The 20106-nt window shown below is 42.0% G+C and overlaps 2 protein-coding genes across 5 annotated transcripts in view; one reads left to right on the top strand and one right to left on the bottom strand.

Annotated features, from left to right (window-relative positions):
• Nucleotides 1–3113, bottom strand: part of LOC126050146 (ubiquitin carboxyl-terminal hydrolase 12-like) — a 32712-nt gene extending 29599 nt beyond the window's left edge. For 2 of the 4 annotated variants that reach the window (XM_049827656.1, XM_049827659.1), the window contains exon 1: nucleotides 2984–3113. In XM_049827656.1, coding sequence (XP_049683613.1) covers nucleotides 2984–3031 — 48 coding nt within the window. In that variant the 5' untranslated portion in view covers nucleotides 3032–3113. The remainder of the gene's footprint in view (nucleotides 1–2983) is intronic. The other 2 variants (XM_049827658.1, XM_049827660.1) reach the window with 2 other exon arrangements.
• A 5627-nt stretch (nucleotides 3114–8740) lies between these two features.
• Nucleotides 8741–19843, top strand: LOC126050154 (ras-like protein family member 11A-like). The gene is made up of 4 exons (XM_049827676.1): nucleotides 8741–9388; nucleotides 10819–10875; nucleotides 13297–13379; nucleotides 17147–19843. Exons 1-4 carry the CDS (start codon nucleotides 9244–9246, stop codon nucleotides 17612–17614), a joined length of 753 nt encoding a protein of 250 aa, XP_049683633.1. The 5' UTR covers nucleotides 8741–9243; the 3' UTR covers nucleotides 17615–19843.
• Nucleotides 19844–20106: the final 263 nt, after the last annotated feature.

Raw genomic sequence — 20106 nt, 5'->3', positions numbered from 1 at the left:
AAAAAGAAAACAAAAACTCCTGGAGTCCCTGGTAAAGATAAGGGCTAGGAAACAAAATTTAGTCAAAGGGACAGAGCAGAGAACCAGAGCTCTAGTTAGTAGCTCTTGGCTATGGACGTGTATTGCCATATGGTGTCAGCAGCCTTACCAAGCAATGAATCATATTCAAATGAACAAGTATTTTCCTATGAGTTTCCAACCTTCGCAATGCTGTAGTTGCCACATGAATGTTATGCAATCGCTGAAAAAGGGACGGTGCTCACATAAAGGAAATGCAATGATCACGAGGCACAGGAAAGCTGTTCCACACTACAAAAACCTCAAGTTATTTTAGGGAGGGGGATATGGTTAAAGTTATAACTACATTACTGTCTACTAACGAGATCAGGCATTGAATTTAATTTTTAAAGAGATATTGCAAGAGTGGAGTGTCTGGGATGGAAAGTCAGAAACAGCAGTCCCTGTGATGCTGACTGACTGAGGGGTCTGAGAATATCATAAACCCATGTTTCGGCTTTCCAGCCTGAGGCACAGATGATGACCAGAAGTGCTGGTAAAAACTGCATATTTTACTAAAAAGATGCAAAGTACTGTACAATCACTACATATTAGCATAATCCTGAAGAAGGTAGTTTCTCAAAGGGACTTTGTTAATGTAATTAAAAGTTTTTATAAAGAAGGCTTAGGTTTTTCACATTTGCATTATGACAAAGCAAACGGTATTTTTACTTACCAGACATTAATTTAAGTAGATGCAAATAACCTGATTCAATTTTAAAGTATAGCACCGAGATCTTAATTTTCCCGGAAATTAAGAAAAAAATAGTAAGATTGACAGTAAGTTTAGCCAAGCTATATATGCACCTAGAACACTGATGCTGAAAAAAATCTATAGCATTTCCTTAACCAGCTATACAGGAAATTTGGAAGCAAGTTTCATAAAATTATTTAGTGCTAGCAGCACTGCTCAACATTTACTGCAGAGAAATGAAGCAGTAAGTTCTCCACTTGAAACAAAAACAGTAAGGAGAACCTGCTTCCCCAAAGCTGCAATATTGTAAAAAGGCTCCTCCTGAAAAAAACCACAGTACTTCAGAAGGGACATTAGTAGGCTACAAGTATCTGCTTAGCTTTCTTCTACCACCCCAACCAAAATCAAAGCAAGTGCAGGAGCAGAAATGAATCCAATCTTGAGTACATATAGCCAAAGTTTCTAAAAACAAATCACAAACACTGGAATTGCTGTACTCAGGTTTGGCTACATACTCCTAGGAAAATGCTTTGTCTTACATTTGCCCTCTTAATCTGAGGCTCGGTCAGCTGATCTCAGGAATGCATCCAAAATACTATATGGGATTGAGTCAATCACTTGCCTCTGGGGTGCAGAACTCCACAACTAAGTCATGATTCAGCCATCTCTCATGACCTTAATTTCACCTGTGCTTGTGATAGGCAATTAAAAATAAAAATTACACTGAAAAAAACCCACCCTAGTGAGATTAATGAAGTATTAAGCATTGCAGAAGACTTCCCAGAACTTCAAACTTTAAGATCAGGTACCCCTTGCCACAAATTAAAAGTAAAATAAAATTAACGTCTCTTGTTAAGAATATTACTATGAAACTGCAGACACTCAGCTTTGTACAGCACTACTGTGATTCAGTTCAATTGGATCTCAAGTTAATCAAAACTGGTAGTCAGTACCTACATGGAAAAGAAACAGAAAAACCCTGCACGCTTTACACACATGTGAAATCAGTCTCAGCAAGTCAGTATGCAAAAGCCCCTTTTGACACTGCAGCCTACTCTCTAGTTTGCTACTGTTTCAAATGAGTTCTAAAACTGAAGTTTGACTACTTGAAGCAATTACGATGTGGGACTATGAAAAACAAAATACTAAAATGGAATACCCTCAGCCAGATTCCAACTTGGATTTTGGCAATTCAAACCCTCGCCACAGTTTATACTGATTAAACTCCTTACAGTAAGAATCTGTGAAATGTTTAGATAGCATATCATTAACAAGATGCAATATTTTATTATGAGTCAGCTGTGTTTTAGTGCTAGACAAACCACTTGCTGGCCTCTATTTACGCAGCAATGTACTTCATTAAAAATTCTGCATAATCATGCAATTATCAGTCTCCCTCTTGCTAGATTTTCACTGGCAACATGGATGGTACCCTGTTACGTGCATTCATGTGAAATGATTACAGAGCTTTTATAAACTAGTATAACAACCTTTAAATTGAGCCTAGTTATCACAACAAATGACTGCGATCCGAGCCAGAAAACGAACTAATGTTCAATAATTCCTCCCTCTCTGAAGGAAGGCATCCACCTGCCCTACACATATTTCTGCAAACAGGCCGGCAGCTGACACACCCACTAGCAGCGAGCGAGTTCTCATTTCTGCGAAGGGCTCCGTGCTCCCCCGGCCACCTTTCCCCACCCGGAATTAGGACCTAATTACCCCAAAATCCTCAAAACAGCGGCGCTGAGCAGCCAGGCCGGCTCTCCCCGCTCAGCCTGGCTCCAGCTATCACCACGTCTCTCGCCCCTTCCCTGCCACCACCCCTCCCGCAGCGGCCCACCACCCCTCCCGGCCCCTCACCCGGCCCCCAGCGCCGCCGCCGTCCCCGGCGAGGCCGCCCCGCTCCCGGCTGCGGCCCGGCCGGGTTTGGTTTTTTTTTTTTTGGGGGGGGGTGCGGGCAGCGGGGTCCCCCGCCACCTCCCACAGACACCCCCCCTACCCGGCCAGGGGCCGGCACCTCTCATAAACCCTGTTTTTTGGGTTTGGTTTTAATTACTTTGACAAATTCTCATTGCGCCCGGCCGCGGCGGGCCCCTCCTCAGCCCCTCGGCGCGGGGCCGGGGTGGCCGCTCCGGCCGCCGGGGCCGGCAACGGGACACCTCGCCGGTGAAGCCCCCACCGCCCTCCGGGCCCCGGTAATAGCGACGTTCGGCTGGTCGCGGCTCTCACCATGGTACAGATGGAGGCGAGTCTCCGGACCGTCATCAGTATTTCCATCCGCCCGACGCGGCCCCGCGCCCCGCGGCCGCCCCCGCTGCCGCCGGCGCCATGTTGGGACGCAGCCGCCCAACTGACAGCGGCAGCCGGAGCCGCAGGTGGCGCAACAGCCAAACGGGGCCGGGCGCCGCCGGTGCTGCGCCCAAACGGCGCCGGCTTGCTCGACGCGACGCGCCCCGAGGGGTTCCCTCGTCTTTCAGTCCCCTTCGCCGCAGCCGCCCTCCTTCCCCGCTCATCTCTCTTCGACCCCGGGTGGTCGGAGCCTGCGAGGCCCTCTCGCTCCAGGGGCCGGGAGAGCGGCGTGTCGCCTCCCTCGGGGTCACCGCAGGGCTGGGCTGCCGAAACGGTGAGGGGAGCCAGACGTGCTTCAAGTCCCTCGGCCCGGGGAGGTAGAGGGAGGCCTGGGTGGGATGGACGCTGCACGTGTCACCGGTGAAACTGGTGGAAGGCGCCATCCCCACAGGGATGGAGCTGGGGAGCTGGGGAACGTCGCCAAACCCCCCAGCAAGGGAAACCACAGCCACCCCAGAGCGCCGAAACGCCTCGAAGGTGCGTGCTGAAACTCTGCCTCTCCCGAGACTCTTTTCAGTCCTTGCGAGCGCCCGCAAACCAAACGGGTTTTTACGACGATGCCTGGCGCGATGACGGAGTCGGACAGTGGTTTTGCACCACGTAATCCTTTGCTGTTCTGCACCGCGCGTTCCCGTTCCAGCAAAATCACAAAAAGGGCTCTTTCAGAGCACAGCGCTACGAATGACAACGGTGTCTATTGTAAACCCGGGAGGAAAAGGAGTGAAAAATGTTGCCGAGTCGCCATGTAGCACTTCACACAGTGCATACCAAAAGCGAATACATACCAGAGGAAAACATCCCTCGGGAAGCCAGGGATGGGTAGAAACATTTGTCATCTAGCTGATTAAGATCTACAGAATTGTGTCAAACCTGGAAGGAGCCTGGCTGATATTTCATATTAACTATAAATCGAGTGCTGTTGAAAAGTGCTGAATAAGGTGGCTGGAAGCTCTCTGTTCATGCTGTGCGTGAAGCACACCGTCAGCGGTAATGGGACTGTTTCCACACGCCGCCCCTTACTCCAGCCCTGACCTTGTGGGAATATCTGCGGGGAAGGGAGGACAGTTCAGTTTCCAAAGAACAAACTTTTTTATGAGGCCAAGATGTTTCCATTCTATTTGAGTAGCTCGCCTGCAGCGATGTTCTCTTATACACATTGTACTTCCCACGTCATCTACTACAGGGTCCCAAGGGAGAGTATTTGGCAACCTAAAAAAAAAAAAAAAATCCTTACAAAATATGCCAGAAGTGAAAAAGGACACGTGCTCCTTACAGGGTTTCCATGAACGGCTATGCAACAAAATTAGGGACAGGAAATACAGAAATAGTGGAATCTGTACAGTCTTTAACCAAATTGAACTATATATTTAAATGATCGCCTCCCTTACATCCCAAAATAGAATCAAGTATGATTTATCACGGCTGTCACAACAGCATCTGAGGACAATTCCTTCCCCTTTGGCCTCAGGATCAGAACAACTTTGTGCTGGGTACAATTACGGTGCTAAAATGGCAGTCTTGTCCCCAAGATCCTCACCATCTTCTGAGGTGACTGCTAAAGCACACGGCTGCATTTTTAACGCATTTTACCCATGATCAGGGTCCGTGCAAGGTGAAACCCCAACCACACAGAGAAAGGCTGGCTCCTCATGCACATCACATTCAATTCTGTTTCTTTCTTATCTCCTGCAAAGATGCTTTTTATTTGCCTTTCCCAACTATGAGGGTATTTAGTTACTGGGAGCAAAAAGGTGGTTAAAACACTACTTTTGTTTAGTGCAGTGTGAGAACTGGCCTTTGAGCCCCAAGTTTGCAACAAAGAACAAAGACAGTCAGACAAAGCTGCAAAGATCACTCTGTTGTTGTTTGGAATACATTCAGGAGCAGGGGACGTGTACACGAGCCGCCAGCTACGAGTTTTATCACAGCATCTGCCAAAGCAACCGGCATTTCCCCAGCACCACATTTAGCATTTCTGCTCAGAAATGAGCCGTACTTCTTCAGCCGTGTCGCCATAACGTCAATATACCGTACAAAAACATCTGAGAGAGACTGAAGGCAAATGTAACCGTTACAAATAGACTTTTAGAAGAAAGATCATTTTTGCCAGTGCTAGGCAGAAGGGGAAAGAGTAACAACAATTGCCATTTCGCCAACATGCTGGGGTCTTAGTAAGATTGCTCTGGCTCTGCTCATCTGTTACTCCTTTTGTAAAATGCATGAGGAATAATTATATCCAGTTTTAAAAGCAATTTGACATCCTCATATGCAAAGCACTATGGTAATAGCAAATATTTTTATTTTTAGAATGCTTCATCTCTAAAGATGTGTAGGAGTGCCAACAACAACAAAAATAGAAAATCTTATTAAAACTGTAGCCAAAAGCAACATAGACCAATAAATAAATCTGTAAAAAATTTGGTGTGGAAATAACATAATCTCTGTGCAGCATGCAAAGGCACGTATCTTTGCATGGAGCAACCCAAGGAGTGGTTAGTGAAATCTCCAGAATCATCCAAATGTTTCCAAAGTTGCTCTGAGTTTTGCAAACATTCTCCCTCTAATTTAAGCTATTGTTTTTCCAAGAGAATTTAAATTTAAGACATGGTTTTCTTAGCTAAATATAAGTCCATTGTGCACAAACAATGAAAATCTCTTTTAAAAACAATTCTTATTCTACATGCCAAGGGTTATACAATCTCAAATAGTGTGAATCCTTCTGCATGGTTTCACTCAGTGAAAAGACTGTTCTGACAATCTAGAAAATCAGATAAGGATCAGATTTGAAAACCTCTGGCTTTGATTCTATATCTTACTCAAATTCTTTCAGGATTAGAGCCTAAAAGTTATGATTGGGGGGTGGGGTGGAGCTTAAGAATGGATTTAAAACTTTCAGAGAATGTGCTGCTTTTTTTATTATTACTAAACCCCATTCTCTCTGGACAGAGATTTCTGCACACAGTGGAAATAAGTTTTGGTTAGAAGCACAAGAAGCCTGGGCTAGCGCAGAAGAAATTTAGATTGAACCATATTAGCAAAGGAACTAGAAATCGATTGGTCTGCTTCCAAGATGCAGTCTAAAACTGCTTTCACGTTTGTTTTCAGCAACCAGAAGCCATCACAGCTGCCAAAAGAAGCAGTTCAACATTTCCTCTACCATTGGTCTTTCATTCCTGCCCCCACGCATCTCCTCTCTTGTGTCAGCACCAGCATCCGTACAAGCACATGGTAAACAGCTTTTCCAGTCTTCCCTCATACAGCAGCTGCTCCATGCCCATGATCATTTTTGGTGCACCGCACTGTGCCTTCGCAGACCCCACTGTGTTTCTGAGATGCAGAGAACTGCATGCCACACTGGTGATGAGGATGCTCTGAGGGTTTATGTAAGCAGCAAAATGCTACCCTTTGTTTCCTTCTCCATTCCCCTCCCAAGGATACCCAACATTTTGTTGGCATTTTTTTCTGCTGTTGCACACTGAGCTGATGAGCATGAACTGCCAGTGATGACTCTAAGATCTCTTTCCTAATTTATGAGTGCCATGTCCAAGTTCAGCATCATTTAAGTACAGTTTATATTCTTTTTCTTTAGATGTATTACCTTACATTTATCTAGACTAAAGCTCACTTTTGTGAAATCCTTCTGGAGTTCCTCAGCACTGGCACAGTATTTGGTTACCCAAAAGGACTTCAACTTTTGTTTCTGTTGATTGTGTTGCCTCTCTTTTGGAGCAAGCCAGCAGATCCGTATTCTTCGAGGAATATCTTTGCTTATATAGAATATTCTCCACGATCTTGCTTAACTTATCTGGCTTTTTTTCCTGGGCTGAAACTCTTCTGGCCACCTAGAAGCTGATAGACATATTACTGTTTGTTTTTACAGGAGGGCTATTATATTACTCACTAACATATGCTTTTAATAGCAAATGGTAACAAAGGTTCCAACATCCTACACTTAGAGAGGCAGACAGTTACATACTTATGCTAGCTAATCCCAACATTTATAACGTGTCCAGCTCAGTAACACAGTTCAAAGTGCCCTCTTAATTGACCACAAGATTTTGAGCATTTTCCTACTCCTCCTCTCATTTTGCCTGTTCTTACAAAACTTGGGTGAGATTAAAGCACCCTGGTAATGAAATTTCCTGGAAGAGTGGGTGTTTGCAAAAATCTGGAAGCAAATTTACACAGGAAGATTTGAAAACCATTCACATAGGAGCCATGTCCCAAAAGACACATGATCTGGCAGCTCTCTCCCAGTACCATGAGCTGGGTAGCCCTCCAGACATTTTGTTCCACCTCTTCATCAGCTGACTGTCATGATGGTCAAAGCAATAACGCTTGGTGCTGACACAGAAACTCTGCACAAATACTGCTTCAGAAGTAGTTTTTAGAGGGGAAACGGAACACATCCATAAATCTTCCGAATCTTACACTTATTTCACCAGACTGCTGTGCACCAAAGCTGGATTTTTCGAAAGCCAGTTCACACTCAGCGCATCCTCTGTGATGCTGGCATGGAAATTGAGATCATTTGACAACCTGGCCCCCAGTGCTTTGGGAAGGGGCAGTAATCTAGAGACCTGACCTGATTTCCCATCCTCTGGTGCTAGCTAACAACCGTACCCCTGCCCTCTGAAACCTGCTGGGGAGAACTCGTGTATGCTGTGATTGAGAGCAGTGGGGTAAAAGCAGCTGGGCAGAAAAAGTCTTTTGGTGGCTGCAGCCTCTACGTAATGAGCCGTGCCTACCTTCTGCCTGCTAGGAGCGTACAGAAGACAGGAAAAATCTGCATCCTCAGGTCTCCATGATCTGTGGGTGGATTAGCTTGCGGTGCCACTTTCCGTTAATATCCATGTCTCCCACACTGCGTGACAGAGTACACGTCTCAGAAGTATGCTGCCTGCACCAGGCTCGCCTCTCGCCACTGCTGCCTAAAGCTGCTCCTGCCCCTTGCAGACCTCTTTTGAGGAGTTTTTCAAAGATGAATGCTCTGACTATATTTTCTGTAGCTTAATTTACATCTGTTTTATATTATTTGCAGTTTTCCTTTATCTGGGTCATTCCCTCCCCACTACTCTTCCCTTTTTCTTCCTTCCCCATTATCCTTGGTAACTGAGAGTTGATTGTAGCTAGTGTACGGTTACATGCTGTCATCCCAACAGACCTTGCAGCCGCCAGCTGTCTTAAAACTACACTGAATTTTCCTGTAGAAGTAATTCTTTCTTCATTCCCTCTGTCTGGCTTGCCCCACTGAAGGATACCAAGTCCTTCCTCAGCCTTCCCAAGTCTGTCACCAGCCCTAAATTCACTTTTCCATGTTTGGAGAAACTGCAGTGTCCCAACCCAATACTAACCCACATTCCAGCAGGCCATTAGGACTAACAACATGAATAAACCAGCTGATCAAATGTATCCTGGAGGACACAGATGTGAGCTAGTATTTTGGAATAACCCACAGTTGCCTGAAATCGGGGGGGGGGGGGGGGGGGGGGGGGGAGAAAAATGTGTTTGTTTTACTGAAGAGGAGTGTCCCATCAGCTTCTGCACTCTGAAGGGGCCCAACTGCAGGACACAATAGGACAGGCAGAACAACAGAGCATGGAGTTGGAGCCAATTGAAAATGCAAAGAAGTTAGACAGGCAGAACAGGATTATTCAAAGTGGAATTAGAGCCGAGCATGAGGGTGACTGCATCTCGCTGAAAACACTACCGTGATGACTGTAAAACAGAAGAATCTCGTTTTAGCAAAGAGCCAAGGGACAGCACATAAAACAGGCAGCGGGGAAAGATAAAGCGGCGAGCGAACGAGAACGAGCGAGGGAGCGTGGTTGATGGAGGCACACGCTCAGTGCCCGGCTGGAGGAATGTCATGGTTTCACTTGTGATTGGCTGGGGAATGGAGGAGTCAGTTTTCACGGGGGCTGATCAAAAAGTTCCCTTTTGCTTTCCAAAGTTGCTGTCTGAGCAAAGGCATCGGGAAGAGGAGGCCAGTCGCTCTAACATTCCTCGGGAAAGCTACTTAAATGAAATGAGAAGGCTTCTCTATCCAAGGATATACAGCCAAGAAGAGACGCCGAGAAGCTGTTTTCCTTCTTTTCTCCCCCAACTCCTACTGGAGTTGAACAGCTCTCATTTCTGGCATGCGTCTCATCTCTCAGGATACTATGTCACAGTATTCTACTAACTTTCTCTTGCTCCCCATACCAGAGTATCCTGTATTAGACTGCGTGCCCAACAAAATCATCAAGCTCGTGGTACTGGGTGGCAGTAGCGTTGGCAAGACAGGTAAGTCCACAGGTGTAGTTCCATGCTTTTTCTTGCTGCTGTACTTACGAGCTCATTTGCAGCTCAGACAGACCCAGGGCTGTGAAAACTCTTAACTGTTGCAGCTTGAATGTTTTAAATTACCTTTTTTTTTTTTGAAAACGCACTGAATGATTTGTGAGGCAGATTTGCTGTAGGTCTGTGTGAGTAGCCAACGTGAGGTGGCAGTTAAGAGGAGAGGGCACTGTGTTGGGAGCGCCGTACTCACAAATTATTCTACCTGGTCTTGTGCAAATGATTTAACCGTGTCTAAATCTCCACACCCCAAAAACGGGACTAGTGTTTTTTATTCTCCTGTTGTAAATATTTTATGCTCTGCAGAAAAATAACAGCGTACAGGATGTGTCTTCCTGTATCATTCTCCAAAGGAGAGGAGAAGAAAAGAGGGTAAAGTGAGCATTATTGCTTTTTAATATATCACTCATGATTTCAGAAATTATTAAGGCCAGATCTGTTTTACTACATCTGAGGTTCCACAGGACTCAGTAAAATGTTTGATTGTTTTGGATTTGAAGCAGCCACATTTTCATATTACTTTTAAGTAGTTTTTTGAGGATAGCTGCACAGTCAATTTCATTTAAGGGTACTAAAGAGGTGAACCGGTACCCACTGTGAGAAAAATTATTATTTTAAATGAAATATATGATAGACCTCTTTGCAGAATAAACCCTTTTATTTAGCTATTAAGTAAGTGGTTTTACAAATGATTAGGAATCTGCTGAGATGAACACACTACAGGAATATAAGTTACTGTTGCCACAATGGGATTTTAAGTGTTATAAAGTGATCAAGAAAAAGGAAGATGTTCTAATCCAACGGTGTAAGACAGTACCACAGGTTAAGGTGAATAAGAAGGCCCAGGGTGCTGCAGCACGACTCGTGTGCAGATCACATGCAGTTTGTTTGCTGGATGTGATTAGGTATCGCTGATGGGTTTCATGAGGATGACTGAGGATTTTTAAAGCTGGGAAGAACCATTAAATCCATCAGCCTCACTTCTTCTGTGACACTGAGGTCTTAAATGTGGTATTGGGATTAGTTTCAGTTACTGGCTTGTTCCTCTTTTTCTAATTATTTCAAACCAAAGGTCAGACTGTTATAGCTGCAATCACAACAAACAAGCCTCCATATCCTACACTGAATAGCCACACTGAATCTAAGGAATAATTTCCAATACAAGTTATGAAAAACTCTGCATTAGGTATCACAGCCTGGCCCCAGATCTTTTTCTATGAGTGTTGAGAGAAGCATTTGCAGAATAATATGTGAGTAATTCAAAGATTAGCTTGGTTTCATATTATACTAACTCTTCCAGTAAGATATTACATGTGTTCTGCAAAGATTGATTTTGGTTCACATTAAAGACCTATATTTTTTTCATTGCTTTACAGCCCTGGTTGTGCGCTTTCTCACAAAGAGATTTATTGGAGACTATGAAGCCAACACTGGTGAGTCTGCTTTCTACTGCAGTACTGCAGATAGCTTGAAAAGAAATCTGCTGTATTTTGTGACTGGTGCGTATTACAGGAAAGCCAAGCAGTGTTAGATGTCCATAAGGTGCATATTTTCAGTTAATAGCCTCAAGCTATGAAAGCAATAAATCAACGGCTTGTTATTTATGATCGTTTTAGCTATTTTTTTTCCAACTTGATGGAAAAGCATCAGAGTAAAAGGTTTGCTTGAGGACATACCTATACTAAAATGCAGACTCAAGGAACAACTTGCATATCGACTAAACCACGGAAACCCAATGCTGTTCTCTCTGCAACCCCAGGGAAGCCAGAGGAATTCCAAAGTGCATAAAAGGCAGTTCAGAAATTTTTCTGTGTGCTCCCTTTTTTCAGTAGCTTTTATGACAAGGAAGACTTCCAAACTGAAGTCTTCTTTCCATAAGATCAGCAAAGTGACCATGCAAACTGCTTCTGCTGCATTTCTTGTTTAATCCTGACACCTCAGAGGATGTGTTCATGTGAACTGTTTAATTCACAGCCTCTGTTCCAAGAAACTGCCAACTGTATTGGCCAGTGCTGTAGAAAGGATCTACGTACACCACGCTCATACCTACTAGCACATCCCAGACGTAGGCCATCTCACAGTTTCGGGGTGAAGGAGGACAGGATTCAAAGCAGTGATTTCTTCACTTTGGAGATGCATGCTGAGTTTAGAATGAGGAGTTAGGAAAGGAGATGGCAGCACAAGACACCTTTGATCTCTGCCTGTCTGATGAAATACAATCTGAAAGCTCCTCCTTACAGCTCCCTCTCACTGACCCTAAGTAACCTTGATGGTTGGCTGCACTACTTCTCTTTCTTTTCCTTCATCTTTTCTATAGGAGACTGTACATCAAGTTAGACTTCTGAGCTTTGCAATGGATTGCTGCCAGAGACATTGCTGAGAACCACATGCTTTTCTCGTTAAGCTAGCAGCCCAACAGCCATGCTGTAGAGGAAATAAATATGCCAGAAATAAGAAACAGGTGGCAGTGTATTTGTGATCATTCAACCATGCTTCTCCTTCAGTTGGGTATAAGGCAGAGCACAGTCAGTGTCTGGAAGTACCTGCTCTTTTTTCTGCAATGGATTACAGAGTAGGAATAATATGTTGTCTGGTCTTGGTTCTGGGGTGCGGTATCTTCCCATAAAACAGGACAATCTTTTCAGCTTTAAATCTGATCTGTTTTAAAAAAAAAAAAAAAAAATTGCAGAAGGGCTAGATCACCTCACAGAGTCAGTATTAAAACATAATAAGATCATGTTGGATTCTGATGCAGCAAACTCTGCCATACTAAATTTCCTTATATTGGAAATGTTTCTATGAGCTCAGACTCTTCCACTGGAATAAACACACTTGTTTCCTTGAACCAAAGATGATTTTCAGAAGTGAAGGCATTATTATCACCAACTGACCTCCCTGTTAATCTGAATTCCTTACTCTCCAATAGATCGGATTTCTCCGTGTTTGAGATGAAGTACACTGTTTTAGATGCAGCAGTGACAATTGTATTTGGACAAGACGGAAAGGCTGTACGCAACAGCTGTGGATCTAGCATTTCTTCACATATACATGTGACTTGTATTAAGTTCTAAAGAAAAATTATGATGGCATCAATCTCTGAAGCTGTCCTTATCACAACCATGGATAGTTCATAAGATCAAAACTTAAGTATTCATTGTCACTTAGCCTGCACTCCAGTAACAAAATAAAGTTCAAGCCCAGAACAGTGATGGTTTTATTAGAGCTGGATCAGTCCTAGATGGTTTGAACTAGCACTTGGCCCTGAATATATGTCATTCAGATTAACCAGAAGTCAGATTCAAAGTGCCCAGTCTTTGGGGATTTCAACCAAACTCTGACTGCTAAGGTCACACATATCCCAAAGAGCACCTGAATGATTTGTGTACAGTCACTTATCGTGTGCCCAAAACTAGAATACTTTCCTTTTTAAAAAACTTTCAGAAAAATGCAATAGGAAACAGCTCAGTCCTTTTAAAGACAACACGTGGATATCTTGGTTTGAGATTAAAAATATATGTAGTCCACGTTTTAAAAAGTTAACAATATGGATTGAAAACCTGAATGGGATTTATGTGCCCACTTCGACTATTTGATGCAGTACAAAGCACCACCTTTCCCAGATACCATCCTAGGTATCCATTCAAAACATTTGGCCACATAGCAAATACAACAAATACAAACCCACTTTACTTAAGTAAACAGCCACACAACCATTCTGGTGCCATTCACTTTTCTGTAAGCAGCTACATATCATGAGCCTCAAAAATCTGGATTTCAACAGTTCCATTTAGCCTTTATATACTCTTTCTTCTTTGTTACAGTCACTGACTCTTATGATCTTACTTTTCCACCAGGTGCTTTGTATTCAAGAAAGTTCACCATAGATGGGGAACAGATCTCTCTACAGGTGCAGGATACTCCCTTTGTTTCATTGGAGGTAAAACATCTGCTCAGTGCATTGGTACTTTACAACACAGTTACTGTCTCGTTTGTTGCCAGCACTTCCATCTGTAAGTAACTCCATTTATCAGCAGAAAAATACCTGGGCTCAAACTCAAATGAAGACTAATGGGGATACCTTAAAGCCCCACCAAAATGAGCCCTTGAGGAGGTTAAATCAGGCTCCTTTAAGAGCAAGTCAAAATTAAAACAAATCTATTTCAAACACATTATTGTACCCCAAGCCTAAATAGCAGTAAAATCGTAATCTGGCTTGCTCCTGCCAGCTCCTTGATCATTTTATTTCCTGTCAAATGATTTCTGTCCCTGCATGGCAGAAAACTCACCTGCCTAAAGGCCCAGCTGGCTCAGCTTAGACCTTTCTACACACCCTTTCTACATATCACACCTTTCTACATATCTCTCTTCTCTAGAAAGGTGGGAACAGGCCTCATAGCAGTTGCTATTTCCAACTTGGGTGCTTTTCAGTGGTTTCCTGACTTCTTTTTTATTATTATTATTAATTCCTTATTTTTAAGGTGTTAGCATTTATCTACACCCCTCTTTCTATAAATTTTAGATAGTCTAGATTTAATATTTGACTAGCAACCTGTTTGTAGAAATATTTTTTCAAGCAGGATCTAAGATTAAGATGTCTTTTTTTGAAGATCTGCTTTACATGCAGAACAAGATGATGAAAACAGTATCAAAGCAGCAGGAAATGTAATGAAATTTGTTTTTACATGAATGGTAGAAATCCCATTAGAGTAATAATTCCTATAGAATAGCTGAGATTTCATGATAAAATTAGGTATCCAGTTGTCCCCATCAAACCTAAAATTCTAGGTTTGGCCTTAACCTCAGTCTAAGCTCAGACTTGGCCAAATATATGTCTGGATGGGAACACCACCTTGTCTCATCCTCTTTCAGGCTAGCCCTGGACAGCTTTATATGGCTTCTTTTGTCTGCAGGGACCCATGTGTGCATGGGTTCATTTCTGTGCTGTAAAGCTGTTCTATCCTGAGTTTACAGTACAGGATAAGCAAAGCTCCCACAGCCTCAGTTTCTGTTTCCATTTTCTCTGTTGACTAGAAGTAGATTTAAGAGGAAAGCTTTGACAGGGTTCCACACTCTCTGCTGCTGCTGGGGGTGCACAGAGCAGAGGAGAGGACCCCTGGTTTACTCTGGACACTAAAAAGCAAACAAAAGCTGCTATGGAAGTCCTCCAAATATTCAAGTGGGACTTAACAGTACAAAGGCCCTATGCCAGCTTGCTTAGAGAGGACCTGCAAAGAGAAGCTGTGGGTGGTGATTAGGCACAACTGGGACTGCCTGATAAACACTTAACAAAGGGAATCCCCTCTCTGTTCTATCCCATGGAGAAAGAAGGGAGTAAAAGAATTTAATTCCCTCTTTCACACCAGATATATGTTTATTTTCCGGTTTCTCTGTTTTAATTAAGACTGTGACCTATAGTTCTGTGACTGTAGTCTGAGCCCCACAAAATTTAGTAATGCCAGCAGCTGAGGTTTCTTAGTCAGAAACGATTTTAATTCAGTTAGGAAGGAGTTTCATTTTCTTTGTCCCAGTCAAAGGTCTGCACTGTTTCAACAGTTCCCCCAGACACACTTATCTTAGCCTGTATCTGTTTGCCTCAAATGATCGATATGAAATAATTTGAAGGGACTCTTTCTGAACAGGACTTGTTAAGATTGAGAGAATAGGTTGGATTTCCTGTTAAAATCCTTAAGGAAGAGAGTTTCTTGCACTCTGCAGGCCGAGTACAGTGTTTCGGGAGGAAGTCATGTGGAATCACTCAGGATTCTAGCCACACCGGAAATTTTAACGTTTAAGAGAGAAACAGAAGCAAACAGATAACTGGTTTTGTTAGGTGATTCATTGCTGCTTGGTCTATACATGGCAAATGACTGTGTGTTTCAAAATTCATCCTGGAGCAGAGATTTCCATTTTAAAAGTAGCCCATTAGCTTTTGATTTTCCTGAATAAAGCATTCCCTTGGGGATTATCCATCCATCTCACTACTGGGTGGGCCTAGCTGGAGTAACTGAGAATTTCTGCTCATTAGGGCTCTCTGAATGTACACTTTCTCCAAAAACATTTTCAAACGCTTGCCAGAGCAATTAGTTCTTTTTCCCTATGAAAGGAGTTTGCTGGTGAAAAGAGGCTAGCAGGACATGGAGGGTGGCTAATTATCTACAGATTGGCTACAACCCAGACACCAACAGTGCAAATTGCCCTTCTTCCCACAGTCTGCCCTGTTCTGGCTTGAGTTCACACTCATTAACCTTTTAAACAAGGCTGTTAGCGAGGATCCCTCTTCGTTCCATGTGCAACTCTGTTGGGTTTGGGGGTTTGAGGGTTTTGGGGAGAGGCAGGCGTGATAAGAGCATCTGTTAAACAATTTCACTGCTAACAGGATTTAGCATTACTGGGAGTGTTGCCGAAAAACTCGGAATAAAGAACTTATCAACACCAATTTAGTGTAGATAAGCAGACACTTCTTTATTGACGGCCGGGTGCGCGGGTGAGTCCTCTCACGAACCACGCACCCCGAACACCAAAATCATACACCTTATATTAAACTTATTCATTCATATTCATTAGATTTCCAAGAAATGTTATACATATTCATTAGATTTCTGGGAAGTTATTAGCATATGTTAATGTCCTTTACGCATGCGCATTGAAGGTCTCTGGTGGTCTTCTATAGCCCTCTGGTGGTCTTCCACAGTCTTCCTCACTTTGTCCGATAGTTGACCTCTTAGGTGATTCTGCGCAGTACAACTTTCGCCATCATATATTTGATTACATAAAATACATTCAATGTTAATTCCCAAATTTAACCTTTTCAATGATTGGTCCTCAATCACGTCACTTTATTAATATTCTTATACTAAGACACTCATTGGCTGATTTCACCTGGTTCCACTACCTGTAATGTTGACCAAAGTGGGGTTTCATGTAACAGAACTAAGGTCCATAACGATCTCTCTCTCAGTCTCTTAAAACAAAACACTACAAAGCTAACAAATCGGTCAAAGTTTCTATGGTCAACTAATTTTAAACAATACTTATTCTTTTATTATTGTGCACAGCACATCTTGTATGTTCCTAAATTTCTATGACTATACTGTTGTTATAATCTACTCAAAATCACCTTAAATCTCAAACTTGTTAACTAAGATATATATATATTTTATTACTTGTTATCTAAATCCTAAATGTTCCTACTAAATGATTTTGGCCAATTCCTCCGGCCTTGGTACAGGGTTATACAGAGGATTTCACAGCAGCTGTTGGTTGTTGGTTAAATATATAAAATGCCATAAAAATATATAATTCTATATTCCTATTAAAATTAAATATGATTAATTCTAATAATAACAAATCAATAATAAATCAGTAACATTTCCCCCTAAATCAGTAACAATGCTGTTTTAATACAACAGAATACAGAACAAACTTTTCAATATCAGTATTTTGGCTGTTCTCTTCCTTTCAACCAACTTGCCTTGACCCCTCTCCAGTCCACATTATTGCTTACCTGTAATATGTTACTGACACAGTGGAAATTTCTCCTGTCCCTGCTACATTCCCTGGCAGTCAGAGAGGTTTCTGCCTGTACATGGAACAGTCACACATGAAAACAAAGCTCCGAGGAGCTAACAGTGCTGTATAACTGTTTGCTCTATCTGCTCCCTGTTCTCAGTTTGCTAATCTCACACCTCTTGGTTTTGATGGCAGGATGACACTGACAGCATATGCTGCCAAGAGCAGATAAACCGTTCAATCTACTGGGCAGATGGCTTCGTTTTTGTTTACTCCATCACAGACTATGAGAGCTATCGAGTCATACGTCCCCTACACCAGCACATCCGCAAGATTCACCCGAATGCTAACATTCCCCTGCTTCTGATGGCAAACAAAGGAGACCTCCTGCGAGCCAGGCAGGTGTCCTCCAAAGAAGGACTCCAGCTGGCCAGTGAACTGGGAGGTACTTACTATGAAGTCTCAGCCCGGGAGAACTGTGAGGGAGTGCATGAAGCCTTCCAGCAGCTTTGCCAGGAGGTCAGCAGGATGATTGGGAGCTGCAATGGAGAGAAACGAAGAGGCCTCCATCTTGTCCGACCCAAGTCACCAAATATGCAAGACTTAAAGAGACGTTTGAAACAGGCTCTGACTTCCAAAGGGAAATCTGCCACTACACTTTGATGTAGCCAACAGAAATCATTTTCCACAGCCCCGAAAAAAAGGCTAGAAAATAAGCTGGTAATAAGGGGCATTGCTGAAATTCAGCAATCGGGTCGTGTGAGAGGATCTTTTGTTTGGTCTTTACATCTTCCTTAAAAATCCCATACTCATTCAGCAAAGGAACTTACAGAATTTGCTCTTTGGGGCAAGAATTTAGAAACTGTGATTTAAAAAATAGATTGTCCCAAATGATTTCCTTTTTGAAAGGGACACAGTCAAATAGTTTAGGCTGAAATTGTGGATTTTATTAATAAAAGTAATTAAATACTACTTTTAAGAGAAGTGACTTCTCTTGGGGATGGTTGTATTCCCAAACATAGGCAATAAGCTACAAGAAGACATAAGAAGAGTGACGTGAACTATAACGAGCAAGCAAAATTTACCACATTTGCTTAGTCACAAGACTGGAAAATAAAGGCAAAAAGTAAAGGAAGAGCATAAGTAGTGAAAAGTAGTAATTGAAAGCTTTTAAATTGCAGTTTAGAAAGTGTTCTTAGCAACTTGGGGAGAGATTTATTCATATGCAAGCTTTAGCCTTACAGTGTCTCTTTAAAGGGAGATTTTTTTAAAAAATCACTATTTTTTCAGATTATTTTTCTTTAAATGCATATTGACTGTTTCTGAAAGTGGTTATATGGACAAAATACATACTTGTAGCAGCATTTATAGTCAGTTTCTCAATGGTGTACGTCTACTTTTTCTGTAGGTTTTCTACATGGCAATGAGAGAAGAACAAATAGAGCAGCATGGTTTAAAATCTGCAAAAAAAATGGACTGTATTGATCAAGGGCAAGGAGGTGACCTAAAACTATTAAACTTTTTTTTTCCAAACTAGTTAGATTTCAAGTTCAAGATACTGTTTTAAAGAAACAAGGCCTTCACATAAAGTGTATTTAATTCATTAGATTTTTTTTTTGAAGAAGAAAAGGTTTTACGATGCCTGAAATTTCTGGCTTTGGGAATTCATCGTTTTGTTATTTGCCTTAAGACCAGACTTTAGTCAATACCTCACAATGCATCCAAATCACCAGTCTATCAATACATATTTCACTGGCAGCATCTCACTGCATTCTGTCTCAGCACGTACAAAGGGATTTGAAGCTGTATCCTGTGAGCTGGCCTGTTTTATGGTAGCAATAACAACAATATGAAGCATCCATCATTCTATTCTCAATGAGAGCAGAAAGAAACTGGGCTGGACCATGTAAAAGTCATGATGCAACAATCTTTTCTTTAAACAGACCATATGAGCAATTCACAGGACCATGAAATGAAGTAAAGCTCAATGATTTACACTCAGGAACACAGAAGGGAAAACCCTAGTTTGATGGATGTAGAAAACTACTCCCAGCTGCAGTTTCAGCTGGCAATACTGAGTTAATCAACCTTTTACTCATTATGAGCAGCAAAAATGTAAATTGAGTCTGATGAATATTTATATAGCTCAGGGCTTGAATTTTTCTTATATTTTTCTTGTCCCTATATTAGACAACCCTAGTCATGATTTTCCTTATTACCTGGATTCACTCTATCTACAGTTCACTTTCTGTTTTATTTATTGTTTTCCACAGCTGGTCATCTAAGAATGTCTTGGGTTCTGATTAATTTAAAATTCTTTTATTCACACAAAAGAAGTGCACCTTTTTTAAAAATCAGATTCAAGTGGTAGTAGGAGGGGAAAAGGAAAGTTAGATCATCCAGACAGCGACTCAAACAATGTCAGAGGATTTCTACTTTAGCTTATGGTTAATTAACAATTCGATGTTGGAGCAGTGTCATTATTCATGGCGGGCACTTTGGTATGGTGTTTATTAGCACAGAATTTCAATATTTTAAATTACTAATAGCATAGCTCAAATATCAAATCTAAAGATTCAGTCAGTAATGTGAAATAGAGCAAACAGTCTGCGAGAGACACACAAACTGACAATTGTTTACACTGGAAAAATGATCATCAATTTTGAATAATAATTAAATATTTTACCATCCCAGCACTGTATAACAAGGGCTAAATTTGCTGAAGGCAATTTGCTGACAACATTTGTTTTCGTAAGAGCCTAAGAGAATTAGGTGCTCTAGCTTATTAAATTTGTTTGTAACTTACTCTTTCAGCTCTAATCCTTTCTTATTTGGGAAGAAAGTTCAACAAATTTCAAACCTGTCAATGTTTTATTTGCAATAGTGATTAATAAAAACATGCAAGGTCTTTCCTGAGTAGTGTATAAAATGACTCCTTTACGTCTCACATCTTTAAATGTTCCTTATTCGTACTAGACTAAAAATATTTTTTTTCCCTTTTATAATACACCCTGCTTTGGAAGTATACACAAGTATTCCTACATTTATACACCTACGTAAGTAAGTATTCCCACATTCCTGCAGCACCAGTGGGGAAAAAAAAAGTCTACATTTTAGCTGAAGCCAAAATATATTGAAACATTTAAGTCTTCTCC

The sequence above is a fragment of the Accipiter gentilis genome, chromosome 24 (genome assembly GCF_929443795.1).
Source record: "Accipiter gentilis chromosome 24, bAccGen1.1, whole genome shotgun sequence".
Taxonomy (NCBI): domain Eukaryota; kingdom Metazoa; phylum Chordata; class Aves; order Accipitriformes; family Accipitridae; genus Astur; species Astur gentilis.
This window is presented reverse-complemented; position numbering and strand designations above follow the sequence as displayed.

Coding starts and splice junctions, on each gene's coding strand:
- LOC126050154 (XM_049827676.1), top strand. CDS start 9,244: ATGCGTCTCATCTCTCAGGATACTATGTCACAGTATTCTACTAACTTT. Junction 9,389..10,818: donor CAGTAGCGTTGGCAAGACAG/GTAAGTCCACAG, acceptor ATTGCTTTACAG/CCCTGGTTGTGCGCTTTCTC. Junction 10,876..13,296: donor AGACTATGAAGCCAACACTG/GTGAGTCTGCTT, acceptor CTTTTCCACCAG/GTGCTTTGTATTCAAGAAAG.